Here is a 25,175-nt window from a genome sequence, read left to right on the forward strand (position 1 = left end):
AGGAACCACAATGCTCATTTCACTTTGGGTTTAAGAAGTTGTTTCACAAATAACCCTTGGCAAGTGTATTTTTATACAAGAAATACATATTACTCTACCGTTTTGAGACATCACTTTCCGTTTAATTCTACTTTCCACTATATTGCTCCTCTACAGTTACCTGACAGAAACATTGAATTTGTGTTGTCAATGTCAATCAATGTGTTGTTCTAACTACTCAGCAATACATACAATTAGTGAAATAATATCACTTAAAAGTACAGCTTGCGTCACAAACAGCTAAGTAAATGTATGTTTTAATTTGCCAATAAAGTCATAGTTTAGGATGTTATACTATATATTATTTCAAGTATAGTATGTCATAAAAAAATCATATTATATTTATATTGAAGCCCAAATCAATTCCCACAAAGTGGTAGCTCAACAGTGTTTCCTTAGTTGCAGAGTAATGTGTCTAAAAATATGTTATTACATATACTATAATTTAAGTTGATGCTATTTAACTGAACATTGGTCAAAAACCTTGCTTCCCTGCAGAAGCTATATTTTATATAATGCCATATTCTTGTGCAGGTATTGGAATACTTCTTTAAATAAATCATTGTATGAGAGAACGACCTGCCACAATAGTAACTGTTGTATCAGCTAAATATGGTGTTGTGCCCATTTGTCATAGAACATTTACTTATATATTATACTTTATAATATCAAAGAGAGCCTGCCTGTGAACATTAGATAAATGAAGGTAGAGTTGACTTACATAAAATGGGGTTACACATCAGTGGGCCTGCCTTGGTCCTGAAGCAGTGCATCGTTTGTCCACACGATGTCCTCATTGGTTCTCCTCTTCCCCATCATATTATTTACAGAAATTAACTATGGCCAATACTAGTTTACAGCTCGGTAAAAACGGCTGCTCACATCGTCTAATATATTTAGTTGTCCCCCTTACTTCCAGACTGCTCTCCAAATGCTCATCAGCTCAGCTATTCAAGCAGAGGGGGAGAAAGGAGCCAAAATGGCGCTTACTCCAGTCTCTAATCAGTCCAATCCAGGTGTTGTTAATTAATGCTGAGGCAGTGACCGGTTTATGTCTGTGTCTGTGACAGCAGGATCACTCAACGGAACAGTAAGTCTGAATATGTTCTCTGTAACCTCATTCTTTGTCACGGTGTCTTTTACTGCGTTTTATTTTGTCCTAAACAGGCTGGTGCACACATAGGCTACTATAAATGTAGCCTATACTAAGGTGACCTGTTTCTCCTATTTCCTGTTTAAGTGGTTGTATAATCTTAATTTTCTACCTCAGTCTATCTGAATGTTAATCATCTTAGAAAACAATAGGCTGATTGTTCACTGTTCCTCAAGTTTGTTTTGTTACGTATTACTCGCACAGAAGTAGGCTAGTAAACACCAATTGAGGATTATATTTTCCAGTAGGCCAACAATATGCTTAACCATTATGTCAGTAGGCTACTCAGTATGCGTAGATTTAAGATTGTACTTTGGTGAGTTCCTGTTGCGTCATTGTTCACATCTGTCACTGGGTTTTAATTGTAGTGCACACAGATGATCTCAGAGTGACTACCTGTAGCTTTAGTTGTGTAACAAGAAGTGATAACGCTGTAACTACACCCATTCTCTCTATAACCGGATACATACACCAATGTGCAAGATAGCGCATGAACGATGACCTAATTTGGGAAATTTCCAAGAGATTACATTAGCCTATGTCACATATTCTCCGTGAACTATGACATACAAAGGGTGAACATTGTTCTCAAAGTGATTTAAGAAATTGAAGTTTGAGTAGGTATATATTAAAAAAAACTATCAGTGTTCCCCTTTGAAATAATGGGAATTTAAACATATAATATGTATTTTAGCATTATGAATGGACTGCCTTTACAAAGGGCTTTTTCTTGTATTTGCGACCATTTATAGTTTTACCATACAACTAATGATAAAGAAATAAAAGACCCATTCAAATCTGATTTATTGGAACATATAGTTGGAAACGAAAATGTTGCCCACAACGTCCTAATGTAAAAACCTGTTCTCCTTAAGAGCCACTAAACAAACATGATCTCTACCCTGGGTGACTTTTAATGTAATAGAAATGAGTTCAAGTGATAAAGGTTATTGTAAGAGGATCAATTAATGTAACTGTTTGTACTGTTTAATATAACATTACATTACATGTTACTTGTTAGACGCTTTTATCCAAAGCGACGTACATACTCAATACTGTGGGCAATCCCCACAGGAGCAATTTGGGGTGAAGTGTCTTGCCCAGGGAACACAACGACATGCTGACTACAGTGGGGTTTGAACCTGTGATCCGAACACCAACTCACAACCCACTGCACCACATGCCTCCATAACAAGCTGGAATCCAAGTTTATTATAGGCTAAGATCAGTGGGAGTGTTCATGGAGAATTACTCAATAAAGCTTGCGACAGTCAATAGCACAAAGTTCAGTGACCAAGTGGAGCAAGAAAAAGGAACAAGAGAAGAGTGTTGGAGAGTTTTGGGGGAGTCAGCACTTCAGCATCGAACGCTATAAGGATTATACTCAAACACGGTCAGGACATTTCTATAACAAGGAGATTATTTGTTATATGTTGTGGATTTTGTTTCTTTTAAGCAGATCATTACCGTGTGTACAACGTGAGTTATATAAAATGTAAGCTTGAGTTTGTCATCTGTTAAATTGATAATTTTTAAATCTCTGGTTCTCAAATGTTAACATCTGTTGTCTTTACTCCTCGTTGAAAGTAAAATGAATATCTATTTATAGACTAACCATTTTAAACATGTCATCTTGCCTTTTTAGAAAAACAGTGATCATTTTTACACATTTTCTGAATTATTTTCTTGATAAATTAAAAACATAATCCACAGAAATAAATCTTGCTGCCCTTATATTCACTTGGAGACTTAGGCAATACATTATTCATCTTGTACCAGCATTTACTTTATATGCTAGTTTATATTCTCAAGCTGCAGTTGACATTTTAAGCCACTACTAGCTCCCTCTGTGACGCCTGTTAGTAATGTTGATCGTGACGAAGTGAACCTGCAGTCAAAGTCTAAAACCTGATGCTACCTCCAATCACAGGTGGAGGTGATCTCAGATGGATTACGCCATGAAGATGCTCACCCTGCCGACTCCATCTTCCCTCTCCAGGTAAGAGCCCTACTTCATGACGAGGATAGGATAGTAAATCTCCAGGTAATAGTTAATAATAAGGTTTTGTCTTTATTTTTTCTCAGTTCTGTGACAGCCGGCCTCTCAGCCGGAGCCTCCATGACTCAGCAGCTCCTGACGGGTCGAGCTCCCCGGCCAAAGCCCTTCAGGGTCTCAAATGCCGACCGCAGCCTGAAGAAGGGCATCATGGCCGACACGCTAGAAGACCTGATTAATAAGGTAAGGACATTTTGATATTATAGCGTGGATGTATCGTTTTAGGAAAAGTGGGGGCCTCTGTGTTAAGCCGCAGATTTTACAACTGGTGTTCAACACTTTTTTCGAGTGTTTAACTAACACCTTAGGAATGTATCTCTGTTCCTTTACTCAAGTACTGTATCTAAGGAAATTACAGAAATTAGAGTATTTTCATTGTATACAACTTTATAATTATAGTCCACTATATTTCATAAATATTGTTCTTTTAACTTAAATTTGTGTTAAAATGGTTTTCAGATTACACTTTTACATTCACTTCCTGTCAAGCTAGAACCATGTATCTCAAGACGTGGGCATTTGAATTATTTGTGTTCATTTATGTGCAGTAAAATAAATAAAATGGAAAATAAACTTTTTCAAACCCTCTTTAGACAAGCAGGAAAACAGACATTGTCTTTTTTGGAAACAAATGAAAGTTTAACCATTTAGAGTTACATGGTTCTCAGAGGGCAGCAACACTATGAACATACGATGAAGTTATAAAATATGAATAATTGCTGAAGATGAAACCACCCAACAGCATATCAAAAATCTTTTAAAACACCCACAGTTTCAAGTAATCCAAAACCATCTCATAAAACCCTGACAGGGAATATCTTACTGCGCAGATCATATGTTAAAAACTCCTGCCTGTGTAAAGTGTAATGCAGGACTTGTAGTATTGGTATTTTCCTTTTAGCACCAATTCTAAATACTTCTTCCACCTCTGCTCAGGTCAGCGACTCGTTGAATGTAGCGTGTGTCGGCGCCATGGTGCTGGATGAAGACGGCACAGGGGTGGACACAGAGGACTACTTCCAGACGCTGCCTGAAAACGCCGTCCTCATGGTGCTGGAGGAGGAATGCAAGTGGACCCCACCTCCGGTATGATGGTGTTTCACATCCCACCACTGGGGGACACTGTGGATCAGCTGCTCAGTGTGATGCTCCACAAATTCATTTCCATCTTTTGTGCAGCGCTGGTTATGCCAGGGGTTCATTGATGTAGTGATCGAAATAAATATATTTTATGCAGCTAACATGAATATGGAAAGCACAAAACGTCTGTAGACTAGAGAATAACACGTTGAATAATAAGTTAAATTAAATCAGCAAATATTGTCCCCTTCCGACTGAATAGGGGAGTGATACGTCAGCTATTGTGCACTGGGCGAACTAGATTTTTTCATTCATTATTTTGAGGAAAATTCAAAGCTAAGGTTGAATAATAATCAGACTTCATCAAATTTGAATTGTGCGTACGGACAATAAATACATTTCCATGTAAATGCAGTTATTTGCATCCCCCGCTACCTGTTTATTCCAGTCACCTCACATTGACCTTGCTTCATTGTCATTTTCCTATCCCATCATCATCGGCAGGAGCTGCTTCAGTCTGCTGTGTCTGAAATAACGTCAACAAAACTTGTCTGTTCCCTATTGACCCGTCCCTGTCGCCCCTCAGAACAGCCCCTCCAACGACCAGCTGAGTGAGCTCAGGCCACAGCAGCGGAGAGATGTGGTCAAGTTGACTTTTGACCTCTACAAAAACAACCCCAAGGATTTCATCGGCTGCCTGAACGTGAAAGCAACCATGTACGGTGTTTATTCTCTGTCCTACGACCTGCACTGTCACAATGCCAAAAACATGCTGAAGTGAGTGAAACAGTCATCCAAATATCTCTGCTTTTTGTGATGACCTGTTATATAATTGTGTTTGTTTTTCTTCAAAGCATATCTATGTTTTACTGAACTGCTATTTGGATCACTAGCAATAGTTTAATCATGTTAGGGGGGGGGATAATGTATTCATTTGAATGAGGTGATAATCCATAAAATACCAAGCAGATTATCACATTTGCAACCACCCATTGTTTTCCTGCTTAACTTGACCCTTTGTTTCAGCATCCTTTCTGACATATGACCACCAGTTGCAGTTCCCTGTACACAGCCACTAACATCAAGTCTAAATTCATATGTTAATGTGTATACCTGCGTGGGTGGCGGGGTTGAAAAGATCAAATTGCTGAAGAACAAAGGCTAGATTTTACAGAGATTAATTTAGGGAGGAGTTATGTCATCGTTGCTGAGATCTGCTGGTTTTCAGATTTGGAACGAAGCTTCCTGTCAGAGAGGATTACATTTTGCAGACATGGCAAACATTGGGCTTCTGTGCTCACTTTGCAGTATAAGGGCTTTGTTTTTTTAGATGATGGTTTCATTAGATTGTGTCCAAAAGAGATCGTCTCAGTTTGTGCGTATTTCCTGTCAGCCGTTCCCTCGCCAGGCTATGTGGCCCATTACTCAACCCATGCCCACTCTCTGTTTCTGTGTCTGTGCTTCCAGGGAGGCTCTGCGATGGGCCATCTTCACCATGCAGGCCACGGGACACATCCTGCTGGGCTCCTCCGGCTACATCGAGCAGCAGCTGCTGGAGGAGGAGGAGGAGGAGCGGGCAGAGAGGAGGCCGGAGCTGCCGCAGGAGAGCCGGATCAGGCAGCTGCAGAGCATGCTGCTGGCGAGGATCACAAACTGATGAAGAACTGAAGCTGACAATGGTCCACTATGAGACGTAGGACACCGTTTAGATGGTCACAGATGAGATAGGGATCTCTACATGTTCATGTCCCAGTTTGCGGACATTGCATCAGTCTCACTGTCACTTTCTTACTCTGTTACATTTTTCTGCACTTTATGTAGACGCTGATACCACATTTTATTTGACAGAAAGCACGTTTACTCACTTATGTAGCTTTTTCCTAGGGTGATGAATAACTTAAAGTACAACTGTTTTTAAAAGGACATATTCTGCTCTTTTTCAGGTTCATATTTGTGCCTCTGTGACATGTTTACATGCTAGGTTCAATTCTCACAAAACGCAACATCCCCTTCCATTGCTACGCCGATGATGTACAGATCTATCTGCCTCTCCATTCAAATGTCATCTCACTACAGCAGTTGATGGTCTGCTTGACAGAGATAAAATCCTGGCTGAGCCAACATTTCCTCAACCTCAATGAGAGCAAGACCGAGGTCATCTTTTTTGGACCCCAACCTCCAGCGTCCCCGGTTGATATTCTGGGCTCCCTCAATAAAAACATCCTCCCCTCTGTCATGAACCTTGGAGTGACCTTCAGTAGCACTTTTAAATTTGATCAGCAGGTCAGCACCTTAGTCAAGACCTGCTTTTTTAAAATACCAATATTGCCCAAGACCAAGTCGTTTTTATCTTTTAAAGACCTAGAAAGGGTTATTAACGCCTTTGTTTCCTTGAGGTTGGACTCATGCAATGCTCTGTATGTGGGTATGGACCAGGCCTTAATTAGACGCCTGCAGCTAGTTCAGAACGCAGCTGCTCGTCTTCTCACTGGCCACAAAAAGCGTGACCACATCACCCCAATTCTGGCCTCACTGCACTGGCTTCCAATTCGGTTCAGAATTGATTTTAAACTTCTTTTATTTGTTTTCAAAGCCCTAAATGGGCTGGATCCGGCCTATATAGCCAAACTCCTCCATCGCTACACCCCAGCCAGAGCCTTAAGGTCTGCTGACCAGCTGCTGCTGATAGTGCCCAAGACCAGGCTCAAAACCCGAGGTCACCGAGCCTTCGCAGCAGCTGGCCCCAGGCTCTGGAACACTCTGCCCCTCCATGTGAGGTCGGCCCAGACCCTTGGGGTTTTTAAATCCTAACTAAAGACTCACTTCTTCTCTCTGGTCTTCTAGTCAGAGCGGAGCACGACTCCTGACATTTCCCTGTGTGTGATTTAATTTTTTTGTTGTAATTTATTGTCTTCTGTTTGCTATTGTAGTAAAGTGTTTTTATTGCATGTACAGCACTTTGGCTCGACCCAAAATAGTTTGAAAAATGTGCTATATAAATAAAACTTGATTTGATTTGATAATGTTCTAAAAGGTCTTTATTTCTCTTACACTGCCTGGGCTGCAGCACTTCTTTTCACCCTCTGTCTGAAACCAGAGCCCAGTCTGCTCTGATCGGTTAGCTGGCTGGGTCTGTTGTGATTGCTCAATTGCTTAAAGATGTGCCGCCCCTTAGCCTATCACGTACATTGTGTTGTAGCCCTAGCCAATAGAAGTGCGAATCTTGCATATGGATGTGATTATGATACGGAAGAAATCCAAGGAGTCCAATGGAGGAGTTTCAGGCAGGGGGGTGTTGGAGAGAAAACTTCCTTTTGAGGGAACTTTGGGATTTTAGCCTTTGCAGACCATTAACTTGCACACAATCCTATAAAACACACCTCTTTAAACTTCCCCTTGCAGAATGTCCATTTAAATATACATACAGTAGGTCTACAAATGGGCCTATAGTGTATGTGCAGAGTTAGCCCATTAGCTGGCTTTGTGTGTGTGACTCCTGTTTGAAGTCTGTGTAATTGGCAACAGGTCCAGCTGTCCCTCCCACGTTCTCCTAATTGTCCCCCGGCCTGCACCGTCCTGTCAGCTGCAGCCTGCCTCAGAAAAGCAGAGGAAGAGAAACCAGCTGCAGGGGGCGAGGGACGGAAACAAGCCATTATACCCAGAGAAAAGAGAGATGATGGCTTCAGCTGGTGGCAGATCGTTCCCTTTTGCTATCTGGATGTGAACGGTGGACGGGTTTTGAACTGAATCGGCTGTCTGATAATACCTGAAGATACATGTCTGAGGTTAATATTCAGCAGGTCAACAGTTGGAGTATGAATGTGGGCTTCAAACCTGGTTTTATATTTCTTTTGTCTCTTTTTTTTCTATAATATAACCGGAATAAATATAAATCTGGCCACAGTTTCGGATTAAGTTCATGTTAATGTGCAATGCAAACAATAGTTGGTTTGTTTGCAGATGCATTGTAGGACGTGGATGTTTGTTTGAATGTAATGATGCATGGGAATAACTAACACATTCCACTATTATATTTTTTTGTATTGGTACTGCACCCCTTATGTCACGAATGCATAAACACTATAGCATACATTGCAAACCCAACGTGATGTTGCTAGGTTTGCACTGGAATGAGTCATGAGGTGCATGCTGTCTGACAGATCTCGTGCTTTGATCTACATGTGTTGTGCTTCACAGTATCCCCCCACACAGATCAAATGCTACAGTATGAGCTTTACTGTAAATTCTGAAGTCACAGCGTCTGATCCTAAAGGAAACAAAAGGGTCCACACCACCAGCAAATGAAACACAAGATGAATTCTGCCATAAAAACAAAATGATATTGTATTCCTGGAGACACTTAGCAGGAACTTAAGACAAAGCATCAAAATGAAGTTAGAGCTCTAAGATGGCTGTGGTCCGACTAAAATGACTGGAGGGGTTGGAAGTGGCTCCTTGAGTCCTGGTATGTTCTTTGGCGTGTGATCCCATCACATGATCTGCAGTTATACTTTGTATAGTGCTCCACTGACTTAGATTGACCTTGAACAATAAAAACAATAGGAAAAAGGGGATCAGAAACATTTTTGCACCATCATTTCCTTTATTTTTATTTTTAAATGTATTTCAAGAATTCTCCCTTTTCAGAACCTGGCTCCTACGATACCCATAAAGCAACTCGCCCACCTTCAGACAGTAGGATGTATTATGCTAATGTGGCTCAAGCATAAATCATAGATTATACATAAAGATGTAATCTCATTTATAAACCCACCCACTCCTAGATTATTTAAATCCCACACTTGCAGTCTTCAAACCCAAACCATTAAACCTCTAGTCTTCAGCCTCAATCCAGGTGACTCCAATGTCGTCACTTGGGGCAATGCATCTCTTTTTTGTGCAGCTCTCTGTGCAAAGCTCCACATGTTTTCTACATGCCTTTAACAATATTAATATTTATCACAGAATATGTTAAGGGTGGGGGTTTTAAAGTTCAAAGACCAAGACCTGATATGATGAACTCGTTCCAGATTCCTCCTCCTCCTCCTCCAGTCGGTCAGTGATCATCCTGACAGGGTCCTGAGCTCCTCCTGTAGTGGCCCTTCCCACTGAGCAGCTGTGTTTGTGGCCCCCTGCTGGCCCCTGCTGGATCTGCTGGAGCTGCTGGATGTGGTGCTGAGCGCGTGCTCGGCTGCTGCACATCCACAGGACAGAAGAGACGCTGCAGACATGGATCACTGAGCGCACGACTCCGAAACAAGAGGTAAGAGAGCACTTTTACTAAAGCAATTTCATGTGTTTTTATTTTATTCTGCATGTCTGTTTTTGTGTGTGCAGCAGATTGTCTGATAAAGACATTCTAGCGATTTGCATGTAACCCTTATCCAGTCAAATAACTTACATATGATTGAAACATTTGACTCAATAAAAGCATGCAATAACTTTCAGCGTAGATGTACTTTTACGCAGCGTAATTTTTGTATCCAATTAAGCCATCACTTATCGTGCACATTTCTTAATAACACCACTTGTTAGCGCTATTGTCTCCAACTTTCTGTGTTGACTTATTCCGGAGATGGATTTAACCTCGCTCTGTGTGCTGTTTGGCACCCTGAGCTCCAGGAAATATCGATTTGGCATAGTAATCTGTGTTTTATTAGAAACCACGGGCTGTATGTGGGAGTATAGGTGCTTGACACAGTTACGGGCTCTGAGGCTGTATTTCTCCCACGCTCCTTAGGGAGTCTTCACCGCAGATTCATCTCCCCATCCTGCTCACTGTGTGCTTCATCAAAGCTGCTGTTGTGTGTGCCCACAGCCTGGGGGCCAAACATGCCTTAAAATATCCGATAAATGCCTTAAAACCTCTCGTAGTCTTTTATCACTGTCCGACCCGGTCTGTTAGACGCTGAGTTATGGTTAAACCCCCCCTGGCGAGAAATCACCTCAATACATCGTGGCAGAATGAGTAAAACAAGATAAGACTAAACACATGGCCTCTTAAACTAATATTAATGTTTTACTATAATAACAAATAGTATAGGCTAGACCTTAATATGGAACAGGTTGTTCTTGCAGGTCTTATTTTACCCAAATGTACAAGTTCATAGACACAAATCATCAAACACAAACATCTGGTTTAGGACCGAAATACAGATGTATTGTAACCATTATCATAGCCAAAATAATTGCAATTCAACATACTATCCCTATAATCATTATATAATACTTAGTTGGCAATAAAACGTAATCCATATTGATTTAAGCAAACATTTTTAAATAAGAAAATATATCAAAAAGCCCCCCTGCATCAATAAAGGATGAGCGATATTGCAATATTCAAGATTATATGGTGATGACATTTTACCACAATGAACGCATTGTGAGTGTTTTTAGGGCAATTTGCCATCCATAATCAGGTTTCAGTTTTTGTGTCTTGCTTGATTAGCAATGCCCTTGTTGTCTCCTGTGGTTGTTATTTTTATTACTTGTTTGGCTTTTGAATGTTGGTCGGCAAAAACAGATCATAGCAAATGCCGTTTATCGTCATCTCCTTTGATCTTTAGCAATGGTGAACATTTTGGACTAGAGCATTTTTCACACCAAATCAAGAACATGTATTACATCCACAATGAATCATAACTCATGCATAGTTTTAGTTTTTAATTGATTTCATTTGTTGTTTGTCAGGCAAGTAAAGCGAACAGTATTCGTGGGATAATACTTGCTCAGCATTGCAGAGGTGGAATCTGCCTTCTGAGAATCAAACAACTCAGACTTATTCTCTCATATTGTCCATGCTGGATCATGCCGTTTCTCTCTCGGCTGTTTTTCACAAACAACAGTGTAAACGACAAAGAACAAAACAAAGAGAGATGTATAGAGGGACAGATAATGACTATAAAAGTGAAACTAAATGCAGTAAGACACAGCAGGCGTGACGAGGAGTATAACGGAGAAGGGAGGGGCTGGGTGCAACAGTGTGGAGGTGGAAGAAAGCAAAGAGAAAGAGACATCTTGATGAAAGCGTTTGGGCCTGAGCTGCGTTTCTCCGCCACGCCGTCCCCGTGTTCTACCGCCGACACTTTGATTGGGAACATAAAGGAGGTAAAACAAATCCTGCTGAAGACATTCTGCCTTTGTATCAACACATCATCATCCCTTCTCTGTCGCCAGCTCACACACATGGATAAATCGTCTTCTAATTGCCTCCTTCTGCTGTTAAGTAACCTCATCATTTTTCCCCAAGAGGTCTTCTGTTCAGCATCTGTCATCCGTCTGTTAACAACACACACCTTTATCTTGTCTCTATTTCTTCTTTTTCCAACCACTCTTCCTTTGTTTGCTGCTTCTTCCCCAAGCTTATGTTTTTCAATGGCTGGCTATATCAGGGCCATATTTCAGCTCAGTGATAAATAATTTAGTGAACAGGACAACAGAAAGGTCCTCAGTGAGAGCCGATTCTTTGCTCAAACCTGAATTGCCTGTTTTTTGGACAGACACCTGAATAATGGATTTGTAGTGTAGTCTGGTCAGTGGCCGAAATGGCCACTGTTCACTCTTAGTTCTCCCCAGCAGTTGCTTTAAGAGACACTTTAAATACTTGCTCTTAACATCCCGATAGCAATGAATATATTAAATGCTTTGACAATAATTACATAAAAAAAGTGTCATCTGTGGAAGCCGTAGCGCTGTAAAAAGCACGACCAATCATCTGAGCCGGCCCGACTAAAATAACTGGATGGCCTACCTGCCTGTCAGCCTTCCATCTGTGCACAAACTTATCTCGTGCCCTCATTGGTCATGTGTGCGTCCGTTTTTGTTGGAGGAGGGGCTCTGTAAGAAAGTCTGAAGGAAGGGGCAGATTTTTTTCGGCTGCGTACTTTCACATTCTAGCGCACTCGAGCTGGTTTCTCCATTCTTACCTACCATACCTTTAAGAAACAGATGTTTTTGATTTCACTCCTCCTTCTCAGACAAATTTTTTACCACGAAGACTGAAATGAAAATGGATTTCTGTATAGAAAGTATAGATGCAGCTTTAACAACAGAAACAATTGATGGCTGTCAACCCCCTTAATGGAGGGGTCAATAAACCAATCAGAATGAAGCAGACCCCTGACCGTTGCCCTTGCTGTGATGTTAACACAGTAGTGATTGTTAAGAGTGTCCAGGAGCGATATTTGTTTGTGTGTAGATCATGGGACATGCATGTGTGTTGTTTAGAACTTCTTCTTTCATTTCACATTTGAATATTTTAGAGGTCATAAGCAGTTAGAATTCAACTGAAATGTGTATTTTCCTCACTGTTCAAGTAAGTAAGTCTAATTGTACTGCAGCTTGTGCAATCTTTTCCAATTTGAAGTGAAAAATTCCAAGTTAAATCCAGAGTTGGACATTTGCGGAAACGGCATCCTCAAACCTCTCAATGACTCCAATAGCAGCGGCCTACTGACATCTGAAGGCAAGTTCTAGGAGATGGTTCGACTTTTGTGGTGCAGTACCAACCATTAGCAATTTAAGACATCTGTCCCTTTACGACATTAAACATTGGGTGGACCCTTTGTGTTCTTAGTCCATTAAAGAAAAGTGGAAGCTAATTAGCTTAACTTGCTAACATTACCTCTAATTCCCTCGAGGTATTTCTTTATAACCATGGTCGTCCATCACCTGCCTTAATTCGGATTGAATTAAGCCACATGAAAAAGAAAACCTCCAGAAATTACAGTGTGATAGGCATCTCGCACAGATTGTGGACACAACTGCTTAACACTTTTTACTATTTATTGCAACTGTTGCAGTGCGTGTTTGAAACGTGCCCATTCAGACACTACAAATGTTTGACCTGTGATATCGCTGTTCGCAGTGTTTTGAGAACTGCTTATACAAACAGCTTCACACTCTTTGCCTCGGAGCTGTACACCTGCCCGGACACAGTTGCTTCACATTCAAAGATACTTGGAAACACTGGTTAAATTCAGTCTGATTTAAGAGCAGAAACACACTCAACTCGTGTTCACCACAGGGTTATAAAGTCAAGAATGGATTTATTTAGTGGAGATATTTTGCAGATAGCACCATTAGAAAGCATGCCAAAAACATGGACACATTTAGTTATAACGGATGAGAGATGCTTCTGGGAAGTATAAGAGTTCATACTCTACCCCAAATTGCTTCCTAGAGCATTGTGTGTGAATGTGTGTGAAAGTTAGTTTCCCTGAGCAGGTGGCCCATAGACTGGAACAGCGCTATATAATTGCAGTCAGTCTATGGTTTGTAAATATGATGTTTTCCCAGGAGGGTTTCACAGAGTGTAGTTATGTACATGCATGAAGTGGACCTATTGGCTGTATACAACAATTTATTTAGAACGTTTCATCCACTAAGATACTCTTGAAAATGGTAAACATAATGGTATTCGTCCTCACATCTGAAGGTCAAGCCTCAAGAGGGTTGGCGTACTAAAGCCGGAAAGCCAGCTGGACGTCATACCCAGTGGGGAATTCTAAATTTAACTTGTAATAAGTTAAATAATCGCTAGCAGTTACAGCCCTACACTGCAGTGCTGCTCCAGATATAACTTTGGTGCTCTCTGTATTCATCTACAGCCACAAAACCACTTTGGCTCAGCAGGTGTCATGTTCTACAACTCTGTGTGTGGATTTGTGCACAAATGTACTAATATCAATGTGTGTCTGTATGTGTGTGTGTGTGTGTGTGTGTGTGTGTGTGTGTGTGTGTGTGTGTGTGTGTGTGTGTGTGTGTGTGTGTGTGTGTGTGTGTGTGTGTGTGTGTGTGTGTGTGTGTGTGTGTGTGTGTTGCTCTCCGAGGCCAGCTGTGCTGAGGACGAGCTGTGGTGTGCGAGTGTTTTGCTCTGACTTGACCTTTTGTCTCCATCATGGAGAGAGTGCTCAAATAACGGTTTGATGTCCCAATAGGGAGTCTTTTACACCAGTGCACGCACGCACGCACGCACGCACGCACGCACGCACGCACGCACGCACGCACGCACGCACGCACGCACGCACGCACACACACACACACACACACACACACACACACACACACACACACACCACACACACACACACACACCACACACACACACACACACATGCTGGTGGGAGTTTATTGCAGGGTACAGTATACTTTCTGTGTGCGCTCCAGTTTTTCCGTTTTGTCATTACCCGCGGTCCCCTTCACGCGGCAGACTCTCAGGCTGGAATGCTGTCTTTCTTTTCTTGTTTCCTCCTCGGTATGTCCTGATAAATTCACCGCTGTGCCAGTCTTTGTTCGGTTCAGCTTAATCGAAGAAGACAAACATTTTTCACTAAACGTTGTCATGGCGAGTGATTGAAGCTGCCTTTTTGGCACAGACTCTGACAGACAGATGTTGTCTTTTTTCCAAACTTTTAAAAAATCATTGCAAAGACCACCTGGGGTTTCTTGTGATGGGATTACTGTGTCATCTCATGTTAGCTCAAATGAAATATGATCAGTAAACGGCGGGCCTGATCACCGGCTCTTTCCTCCGCACTGTGTTTTGACTCTCACATCAACAACAGTACAGGACAGAAACAAAATACTTTCTCCAGAGCTTCCCCCGGTTCAGTTGATGGTGTAATTAGATTTTTGCAGAATAACTTTGCATCTTACGTACAGTAATGAAGAAAAACTGATTTACTTCAAACTGCTATAACCTGCGATGCTAATATGTGAATAACCATCTGTTAGGTGAAGTGAAATATGTTGATATCTTAATGATAAAGGTTCGGTAGGCAAGAAAACACTGAAATGTTTTACTAGAGTAAACGTAACAAAACCACCTTAATACTCTGTTGCAAATCAAAATCCTGCATCAAAATTGCTTACTTTAGTAAAAGCACAACATATTCAAATTAAAATGTACTTTAAGTACCATACCAAGTCATGATTTGAAGTCAAGTTTCACAGATCTGCTAGCATGATTTTAAGTCTTTTAAGTCATGCTTTTTATTTCATTACGTCATTTTTATCTCATAATGTTAGCACTCGGTTAAAATATACAAATATAATAATAATAATAATAATGCATTTTATTTATATAGCGCTTTTCACGACTCAAAGACGCTTTACAATATGAGGGAGGGTAGACAAACAAGGACAGGCAAACAAGTAAGTATAGTAAAATAAATAAAAAGGCAGTCAAGAGGAAATTGATTGAGAGGAGGGGGGCTTATGAGTAGGCAGAGTTGAAAAGATGTGTTTTGAGGCGGGACTGAAAGACTGTGAGGGACTCAGAGACAGCACTTGTTGCTTGACTTTATTTAAAGGGGATCTATTATGTTAGATTTAAGGTTCATATGTGTATTTTGTGCCTCTACTTTGATATGTCTTATGCATTCCTTTCTCGTCACTCTGATTTTGACAACCTGTTACATCAGCGCGTCTCACAGGAATAGTAAGATTATCTTCCCTGCCTCTTAATCTTTGTGCTGCCGATGATGATGGGGCTTTAGCTGCTCAATAATATATGTTGTGAAGTCTCTTGTCACCTAAATCTGGCTTCCTACACTGAAGGGGAAAAGATTGTAGTGCATCACTTAGATCTGGGTAGAAACATCATGGTTGTTAAACATTGGTGAAGCAACACACACCAACAAACATTTTATGTAAGTTTGTTAGCAAGACCACATTTCTACAATTTCGCTTTGAATCCCTGAATAGCTTAAGTGTTCAACTTGTTAATCCTGAAGAACACTGACGTCAATGAAGCATCCATAAACCGGTTACATACAACATATACAGACATTGTACGTTTTTTCATAACATAGAGCTGAAGTGAGATCAAACAAAGCACAGATACACTGAATCTAAATCAAAGGATTAGGGATCAGGACTCAGAGGTAATGGCAAGTGCTGTGCAGATTTTGAATATGAATATCTTTGACTATTTTGCATAGTAATGTGTACAATGTGTGGCATTTTGCACTGAAAATATCAAGCATCAACTGTAGCGAGATAAGACGAAGAACAACATCAGTGTGATATCAAACAATAAAATGTGCAAAAGGTAATCACACTGAAACGCCTCCATTGGACTCCTTTCTTTACTTCAACAACCTAGTGACATCACTGTGTTACACTTGGCTTCTACTGATCAACGCTCCGGGACATCTCCAAGCGGTTGGCCAATCACAACAGAGCCGGCCAGCTAACCAATCAGAGCAGACTGGGCTCTGGTGGGTGAAAAGAGGTGCTGCAGCACAGGCAGTATGAGAAAAATAAAGTCCTTTTTGAACATTAAAGCATGGAGACATGTCACAGTAGAGGCGTAAAATACAAATATGAAACAGAATCAGATAACATAAGCAGAATAAAGCCCTGTTAAGGCCACAAAACGCCATAAAAAGTTGGAGCTGAGGGTAATTTGGCCTTTATTTGCATCATATTGCAATTACATGGAGGCTGGAGCAAAGTATAAATGTTGCCCTTACGCCAAGAACACATTGGGCAGAGCTTCGTTTAGTGTTCATGCTGGAAGAGAATTGTTCTCCTCGTTTAGAAAAATCCTGGCTATACATGTATGCTTCTTCGAAGAAATGTAACTATGGTACATTTTCTCCAAGTTTTTCTTTAAGATGTTGTTAAGGATGATTGACCTTGCCTTTCGAAGGAAAATGTTAAATGAAGAGACTTTTTGCAACAGGCCATCGATGTTCAGGTTTCTATGAAGATGTGTCATTGCGCTCACATTCAACCTCATTACCATCGAATGTGGAAAAGGTGTTGCTGCAACAGGGCGACCGCTGATTAAAGGCAATCTCCTTGATTTGACCTTTCGCTGCTTCTCAGAAAGGGTCTAAGTGAGATTATTGCCATTTGGAAAGCTGGAAAATGTTCACACAGTCACCTGGAGCACTCCCTGAGGAGCATCTTCCTCAACATAATTAGGACGCCATCTTAGGAAAAGGCACCTGGTTTCACACTTGCACACCTCTTGCTCACAGCTCATTACCAGGAGTGGTGTAGCTGCTTTCTGACAAGGTTTCAAGTTGTTTTAAAATTAAGAAATAACTAATACATAGCAACTTGTGGCTAAAGAACAGTGTGAAACAACACAGTTCTCTCCAGGGTCAGGCGTGAGGCGCTCTGGGTCGAACAGTGTCATAGCAATTAATTGTTCACACCTCTGCTTCCCATCAATGTCCTTTTCAACGTTTTCTTCAGATAGATTTAACAGGGGCACATACGGAAAGAATATATAACGAAATCATTTTAAGTAAAAAAGTTGGTATGATACAGGCAAACCTGTGTATCATATAGATATCAGTCACTGTGCTGTACTACGAACAAATTGCTTTTTCCTGTGCTGAGCATCCAACCCGTGCAGCCATCGTGCTTTTCACTCAGGCAATCATGAGTTCAGGTCTTCGGGGACATAGGCAGCCAGTTGGGCACCTGAGGCAACTAGGAAACCAGAAGTAGTTATGGTGATGTAAGGGTTTAGAGTGGAAAAGAAGCTGCCACCTCTGCACCCTGGGACCTCTTGTTTACCGCTGCTGCTGCTGCTGCTGGCTTCTTTTCTACTTCCTTCCCCTTTCTGTAATCAGTCTCAGCTTTCAAGCAGGCATTTCAGATTTCCTTTTTCCATCTGATGCATGCCCTTTTTTAAACAAGAATTCACTACTCTACATTTCCATTTCCAAACCCAACCCTTGCCCCCTTATCTTCCCAATTCCAGCCTCTGGTGGCAATCAGACAGTCTGCTCACGAACGGAGCAGCTGGAAACCTCCAGCATGAGCCCAGCAAAGTGGCTGCAGCGCTGCACACACACTGTCAATTCCTCTCTTGCTGTTTACTTCACCATTATCCCTTCTTTCGTTTCTCCTTACGTTCCCATGAGATGTCCCTTTATAGATCGAAACCTTTAAAACAGCAGTCAGAAAGTGTGCAGTGGAAGTCTTAGAGGTGATTTTATTACTTTGCTACGGGGATTCCTATTTTCTCCTCCATTCTGCTCTTGACGCCCAGGGTCAACAGTGTGTGGATTTCTTTTAGTCTTTTCTGTGTGAATGTTTTGTAGTAGACAGAGTAACTTTATTTTTCTGTCAACCGCATGGCGTCACCTAAGAAGTCCCACTCTTCAATAGTTTGACACCTGTGCCCTCATTAACCCCCACTCTTGTAGTGGGGTTGCCTTGGAAACAAGTCGATCGCTCAATCCAAAATCGTTTCTTGCAGTTGACGTTTGGTTGTGTTTGTTGTTCTTCTGCTTTTTCTTTTGACTTGTACGGTCTTCACCAAATGTGTTCTACGTTTTTGTTTTTTTCTAACTCTGACGATTTTAAGGAAAGGAAGCTGAATTGATTTCCCACAGGTGCAATCAGTGTCCAGCGCCCTGTAATCAGCTTTGTTTCGTACCCTACCTGTAATCTTGCGGTTGTCAATACAACAGTGAGATACTGTCTCATATCAGTGCTTACAGGCTGTGTATAACAGCCATAGGAAAACTTCTACAGAATTCAAAACAGTGAACCTTCGTCCCATATTAAGCTTTAACAACCGACAAAAACAACATTTAAGTATTTCTTAAGCTGTTAAATATCAGATTTTCTGGGAAATTCACCTGCAATTTCAATTTTAAAAGAAATATTACTAATAGTGGCTGACCAAATACTGACCTCACCCATACCCTACCAAGGCCATAGGCTATATCTAACATATATCTATCTATCCTCCGTTCCTACAAAAACCTTAAAATAACACTAAACCTCTCTCTTCCCCTTTCTTGTGTGTCTTCAGCCATATTAGCGATATGTTAGTAAATGAGCGTAATCTATTTTGTAAAATGTTGACAGAGCCAAGCTAGCTTTTTTCCTTGCATCATCTTTACGCTAAGCTAAACCAAACACTGACGACATCCAAAAACGCAGAGCAATAATTTCCCTAGTTATCATAACCAAATGTTTGTAACTAATGTCTTATTTATACTAATCTAACTAAGAGAGGGCAGTTTATTGATCTAAATACTTATCTAACTCAAATGCCTGCTCCTGAGATCCAGATGAAATCATTACCCTGCTGTGTGGCGGTCTCTGGTGCTGACAGCTTGTTCCAGGTCTCAGAAGCCAAACTGGTAATCACAGATACTGATTGGAGGCAGATTGAAGGCTGGATGATGCATAATGCAGCACCTGTTCAACCTAGAAATAGACAGATAGACAGAAAGCAATAGCAGAGTTATGTTCTTCTTTTTCGCCAACACTGGTTATGATCCTGGCTTTGACTTTTCCATCCCGAGTAATGTTGAGATGTCTGACATGCCATGAGGAAGAAAATGTGTGTGTTTGATTTACTCCGCCACAGTCCATTTCTCATCTGTCTGTTTTGTGTTCCTGTCTCCCCAGCGCTGTCACTGAGCTGTTATTCTCTCCTCATGCATCATGGAGGCTCAGCCTGGTGCATCATGGGAGCTCATCAGCGGTGTGACAGATACAATATATAAGGGCTGAGAGGTCATTATGGAGACTGACAGCTACACCCCCTCCACCACTGACTGGGCTGGGACGTTGGATGGCCTGGAGGGAATGGGACTCCTTCAAGAGCAAGACGGTGTACCACCGGCCTCCTGGTACACCCCATACTCACTGGGCTTCCAGGTGTCGCTAACTGGCTTCCTCATGCTGGAGCTGGTGTTGGGTTTCAGCAGCAACCTGACTGTGCTGGTGCTCTACTGCTCCCAATCCAATCTAGTGGACTCCGTGAGCAACATGGTGACGGTGAACCTGCACGTGCTGGACGTAGCTGTGTGTGTGCTGTGTTTGCCCCTCACCCTGGTGGTGGTGCTGCTGCCTCCCGGACCCAACATGGCCCTGATCTGCTGCTTCCACGAGGCCTGCGTCACCTTCGCCAGCATAGCCACGGCCATCAACATCCTTGTCATCAGTTTGGACAGATACGACATCTCAGTGCGGCCGGCCAACAGGCTGCTGACCCCCCGGAGGGCCACGCTGCTCCTGACGGCTGTTTGGGTCACCTCGGTGGCGGTGTTTTTTATCCCGTTCTTGGAGGTGCAGTGGTCCAGTGGAGAAGAGGAGCAGGTGACGCCTTTCCCGTTGTCGTCACATGGTGCCGTCGTGGTGCCGTCGTGGCGTAACCAGACTCTGCTGTGTGTTGGCGGGCAGGGCTTCAACACAGGCCTGGGTATGTATTACCATCTGATCCTGCAGGTGCCCATCTTCTTCACCACGGTGGCAGTCATGCTGTTCACCTACTCCAGGATACTGAGGGCTTTAAACATCCGCATCGGCTCCCACATGAAGAAGGGCCAGCGGTTCAGGGGGACCCAGCAGAGACAGAACAAAAGGAGGGTGGGACTCAGAATGAGGGACGGAGGGGAGGTAGGAGGGGAGCAATGCACCACAGATTGCACCAAACAGCTCAGCCACCCGCCACTCATCCCTTCACCTTCCCCCACCCCCACAGCCACCTCCCCCCCGGCCGTGTCCTCCGCCCCGCTCGTCACCACGGACACGGGGGCAGCCACGGCCATGCCCTCCTCCCTGGGCGTCCAGGCCTCAGTGTCGGCCATCATTGCCCTGAGGAGGGCCGTGCGGAGACACCGGGACCGGAGAGAGCGGCAGAGGCGGGTGTTCAGGATGTCCCTCATCATTATCACCACCTTTCTAGGCTGCTGGGCCCCCCTCTCTATTACCAACCTCCTCATCCTGGGCATCGGCCCCAGTGACGCCCTGGTCAGCCTGCGCCTCTGGTTCTTAGCCCTGGCGTACGGCACCACCGTCTCCCACCCTCTGCTCTACGCCTTCACCCGGCAGAAGCTGCGCCGGGTGCTCCGTGCGAAGGTTAAGAAGAGGGTGGTGTCTCTGCTCCAGGTGGACCCTTCCCCGGGGAGCACCATCATACACAACTCCTGGGTGGAGAACAGGAAAACCAGCAGGAAGGTGCAGCTGGAAGCAAGCAAAGGTACTGACCGCTGCCTGGCTGAGGTCCTGTGAGACTGACACATTTATTAAAAAAACAAAAACACAATAGAGTCACAGGTGCGCTCCATTATGAAATTCACTGGTGTGTGAAGCCAGTGTAAGAAACGTGAAAAACACATTTCCACCTCTGGGAAATGTCTTAACGTTACCACCACCAGCAGCTGCAGCAACAAGCTAAACAAAGCTAACATTCACATCAGGCAGCAGTGGTGCACAGCCTCTGCAGCTGAATACATCTACAACAAAAGCATACAAATGTATATATTTTACACAACAATAATCAAAAAGTGAAGTCTGTTTACATATAGAGTTGTATGACAGATTATGGTGTTCATCCAACAGCTCCAAAGAATGAGTTTAGCCTGCAGATGATCTTATCTGCCGCCCACTCAGATGCTCCGAGGCAGCTTTTAAAAAATGTTGATACACTACACAAAAAATAAATATTCGACAAACTCTTTGAATGTATTTATCTTGGTTGTCTTAGTTTTGCTCTGAGGGTATCATGTTTTCCAGAACAAAGGGGGAACTTATACATTTACAGGCAAGGCACATTGATAGTTGATGATATGTAAATGAATCAGCGTTTAGGAGGGGATAAGGTTAGAGAACAATTGGAGGCTAACATATTACCTGCTGTTTTATTTTAGCCTAAGTACTTATTACAGTGTTTACATGAAACCCTGCAATGCTTTTTCTTATAAATGCAACTCTGTTGGTCCCAATTTGTTATGAAATGGTGTAATGTCTTGATTGGTGTTTTGCATATGCAGCCTGGACACAATAAGCACATTCATTGACGTCATGATATTTTGGGAGAAAGGCTTATTGGCTTCTTTTTTTTCAAGAGAGAATTAGATAAGGAAGATTGATCTCCTTTGTGTACAGTCAATAGGAAGCTAAAGGCAACAGTCGAGTAGCTTAGTTTCTCAGAAAGACAGGAAACAGCTAGTTTGGCTCCGTCCAAATAAACTAATGTCCTCTGTTTAGACTTCACACAGAGCCAGACTCGTTATTCTCCCAGTTTTCAACTCCTAATGGTACGCTAAGCTATTCAGCTGATGAATGTTACTTCATATTAAGCATAGATACATGACAGTGCCATCAAACATCTTTTAAAACTCAATAACATTTAAATAAGCTTTATTCCCAACCGGTCTAACAAGTCATTTAAATAGTACAAAGTCTAGTTTTCTGATTTATGAATGTTGACATAATTATGAAGTAGCTAGTTGGACACTGTAAAATGGAAAGGTTACTGACACAATAACAGGAAAACCTTTCATTAAAATGCATTCCAGAAGATGAACCAAACTTAAAAATAAACCCATGTTCATCAAACCCAACCAAGATCTGCACAATCACTCATTGCAGGTCTGTGGTATTACATTTAGGGTGTCTCTATGCTTTCATTTGGGGTTTTGGCATGTTAAAAGCGTGCCGATCTCTTTTGTAATAGCATTTATGTACATTTTGTAAATATTGAACAGATACAAATATACTTAATGTGAAATATACAGTGCAAGTCACTTCGTCTGTACAAGTCTGTATAGACTTTTCTCGATTTAGAGGTCATCCAAACATGCACTCCAGCGGGTCAGTGGGTCAGCCTCAGCAAACACAAGAGAGAGAAACTGTCCCTGCAGATTGAGGGATCGCTAATAAGACGAGCGCTTATTGTTGACTTTATTCTGCCTGACTGCGCGTGTGCTCTAATGCTTTACTCACACTGGGGCTAATTTCAGAGACCATGTGATTCCTCTCACACACACAGAAACGATTGATGTGTTCTTGAATGTAAACACATGAAAAAGATGAATATTATACTGTATGTAAACCAAGAATATGCTATATTTATATGTTTTCTTCATGGTGTTGTTTTTATGTGAATGTATACCATGCCATGTTGAATTGTATCAATAAATGTGAAATACCGGATACTGCTATACTTATCTTTTAACCCTTAATGGGTTCTGTATCCTGGAAGATACACTAATTTCAAAGGATGTGTCCATGTGTAAAATGGGTGTAGTATTGGTGGGACATTGGTGCAATGTGTATTTAAGTACAGTGTAATATGGGTGAAATAACAGTGTAATTTGGGTGTAATAATGGTGCAACATTGATATAATAAGGGTGTAATACGGGTGTAATAATGGTGCAACATTAGGCGCGTTCACACTGCAGTACTTTTCCCTGTACTTTTCCCGTTTAGTTCCGTTAGTACCCCTTATGTCCCGTTCACACCAAAAATACCTCATTCACACCAACGCAACTCCGGTTCAAGCTCCGTGCTAGAGCTTTTCAGGTTCAGAACCGGTTCTTCGGTTTAGCTCCGGCTCTTTTCACACTGCCCAGAGTCCGACTGGTACTGCGTCATTGCGTCATCGTTTGCGTCATGACGTAACCGTTTGCGTGCCTGCTTCATAAAGACAAACCGTGCGGAAACCCCTCACAGCTGACACCAACAACAACAACAACAATGGCCGATTGTGCTCCAGCTTCCTCTGTACCTCTTCAGAAGGCCAGATTCCCAGTAGGTAGCTGGTCTCTTCAGTGGACCACTGCTGCTTGTTAAGTTTCTCTATCGTTGTGTACAAACTGGATAAAACGCGGGCTTTTTGTTGTTGTTCAGGAGTTGATCCCGCCCCTGACCCTGCCCCTGCCCCCGCTTCGACGTAAGCGTGATGTATGCGGTGCTTTTGCTCTAGCTGGACAATTATTTGGTGCTCGAAATGAACCGGATTCCGGAGCTAAGAGGCTGCTCCGCTGCGGTGTGAAGAGGAAAACCCGGTGCTTTTCAAGCTCCAGCTCCGAACCGGCCCTGAAACACCGTTGGTGTGAATGAGGTAAAAGAGTACTTAGTGCCGGGAACTTTTACCCCTACCCCTGCTAGAGAGGTGGTACTATCCTGGGGAGAAACAAATACCAATTTCTATTGGCTGGGCGAATTGCAAACCACGCCTCGTAAAACTCTGAAAAGTTTTTTGAAGCTGCCATTGTATTTGCGGGCATTAGCATTATTAGCATTAGCATTAGCCCCGCGCATCAACGGAGAGAGAATATCTTTATGGCAACACAAAAAAAAACATGGGAACGGTGGAGTGATGAGGAGGTGTCGGCGTTCTGGCGATCTGGGAGTCCCAGCAGCTTCTACTGAAGCCAGTCCCCAACTCCGGCGACTTCCGGCCGGGGACTTCGGGTGGCAGTATAAACCCAAAGAAGAAGACCAAGTGACGTCAGCGGCCCATTTTCGTAATCTTCCCTCAGGGAACTTATTCCGGTGTGAACGCGATTGGTAGGCCTACTTAATGCCCTGGGGTACTAAGTGCCGGCACTAAGTATGGCAAAGTACTTGGTGGGAAAGCGGCTATTGGTATAATAAGGGTGTAATACGGGTGTAATGTAGAACATATCAATCACTTATCACTTTTCTAAAATATCTATATATGATTTCCCATATAAGGGTTATGTAAAGCATAACATACTATACAATATTCCTGTCTTTTAGCCCTGGTCTCGGATGAAGCTGTGATGATAGCAAGACTTTAACTCACAAGGGAACCTGCTGTGAGGGGAGCAGCATGAAGACAAAGTGTGTCCATACATCTCCCATGATTATTCCCCATGTGCCAGAGGGGACACACACAGTGAAATACTGCTGAGCCGGAGAACATAAGGTCCTCGTGGACACAAGCGTACATTGTTGCAAAACATACACACTCTTGCTTAGCATTTGATGTGGTCAGTGATTTGTGGTGTTGCATGATAATAGCTCACAATCAGAACAACAATATTGAATATGGTGAGTAGGTGGTGCATTTGTGTGTATTATATTAGTGTTAGCAATGTTGAAAATGT

At 42.4% G+C, this 25,175-nt stretch overlaps 2 protein-coding genes across 4 annotated transcripts; both read left to right on the forward strand.

Moving 5' to 3' along the window:
* The first annotated feature begins 2,457 nt into the window (after positions 1 to 2,457).
* LOC307039854 (lipid transferase CIDEC-like) lies at positions 2,458 to 7,351 on the forward strand. Of its 3 annotated transcripts, none has more exons than XM_079682284.1 (6): positions 2,458 to 2,585; positions 3,123 to 3,191; positions 3,278 to 3,431; positions 4,185 to 4,334; positions 4,915 to 5,105; positions 5,796 to 7,351. In XM_079682284.1, the coding sequence occupies exons 2-6, from the start codon at positions 3,139 to 3,141 to the stop codon at positions 5,983 to 5,985; spliced, it is 738 nt and encodes a 245-aa protein (XP_079538410.1). In that variant the 5' UTR covers positions 2,458 to 2,585; positions 3,123 to 3,138; the 3' UTR covers positions 5,986 to 7,351. The 3 variants fall into 3 exon arrangements, with proteins under 3 accessions (XP_079538410.1, XP_079538412.1, XP_079538411.1); XM_079682286.1 differs by having other exon boundaries at positions 2,542 to 2,671; XM_079682285.1 differs by having other exon boundaries at positions 2,546 to 2,687.
* A 2,117-nt stretch (positions 7,352 to 9,468) lies between these two features.
* Positions 9,469 to 24,940, forward strand: LOC307039849 (G-protein coupled receptor 22-like). The gene is made up of 3 exons (XM_079682279.1): positions 9,469 to 9,591; positions 19,719 to 21,294; positions 24,826 to 24,940. Exons 2-3 carry the CDS (start codon positions 19,833 to 19,835, stop codon positions 24,864 to 24,866), a joined length of 1,503 nt encoding a protein of 500 aa, XP_079538405.1. The 5' UTR covers positions 9,469 to 9,591; positions 19,719 to 19,832; the 3' UTR covers positions 24,867 to 24,940.
* Positions 24,941 to 25,175: the final 235 nt, after the last annotated feature.

Source organism: Notothenia rossii (assembly GCF_949606895.1).
Source record: "Notothenia rossii genome assembly, chromosome: 5".
NCBI lineage: Eukaryota > Metazoa > Chordata > Actinopteri > Perciformes > Nototheniidae > Notothenia > Notothenia rossii.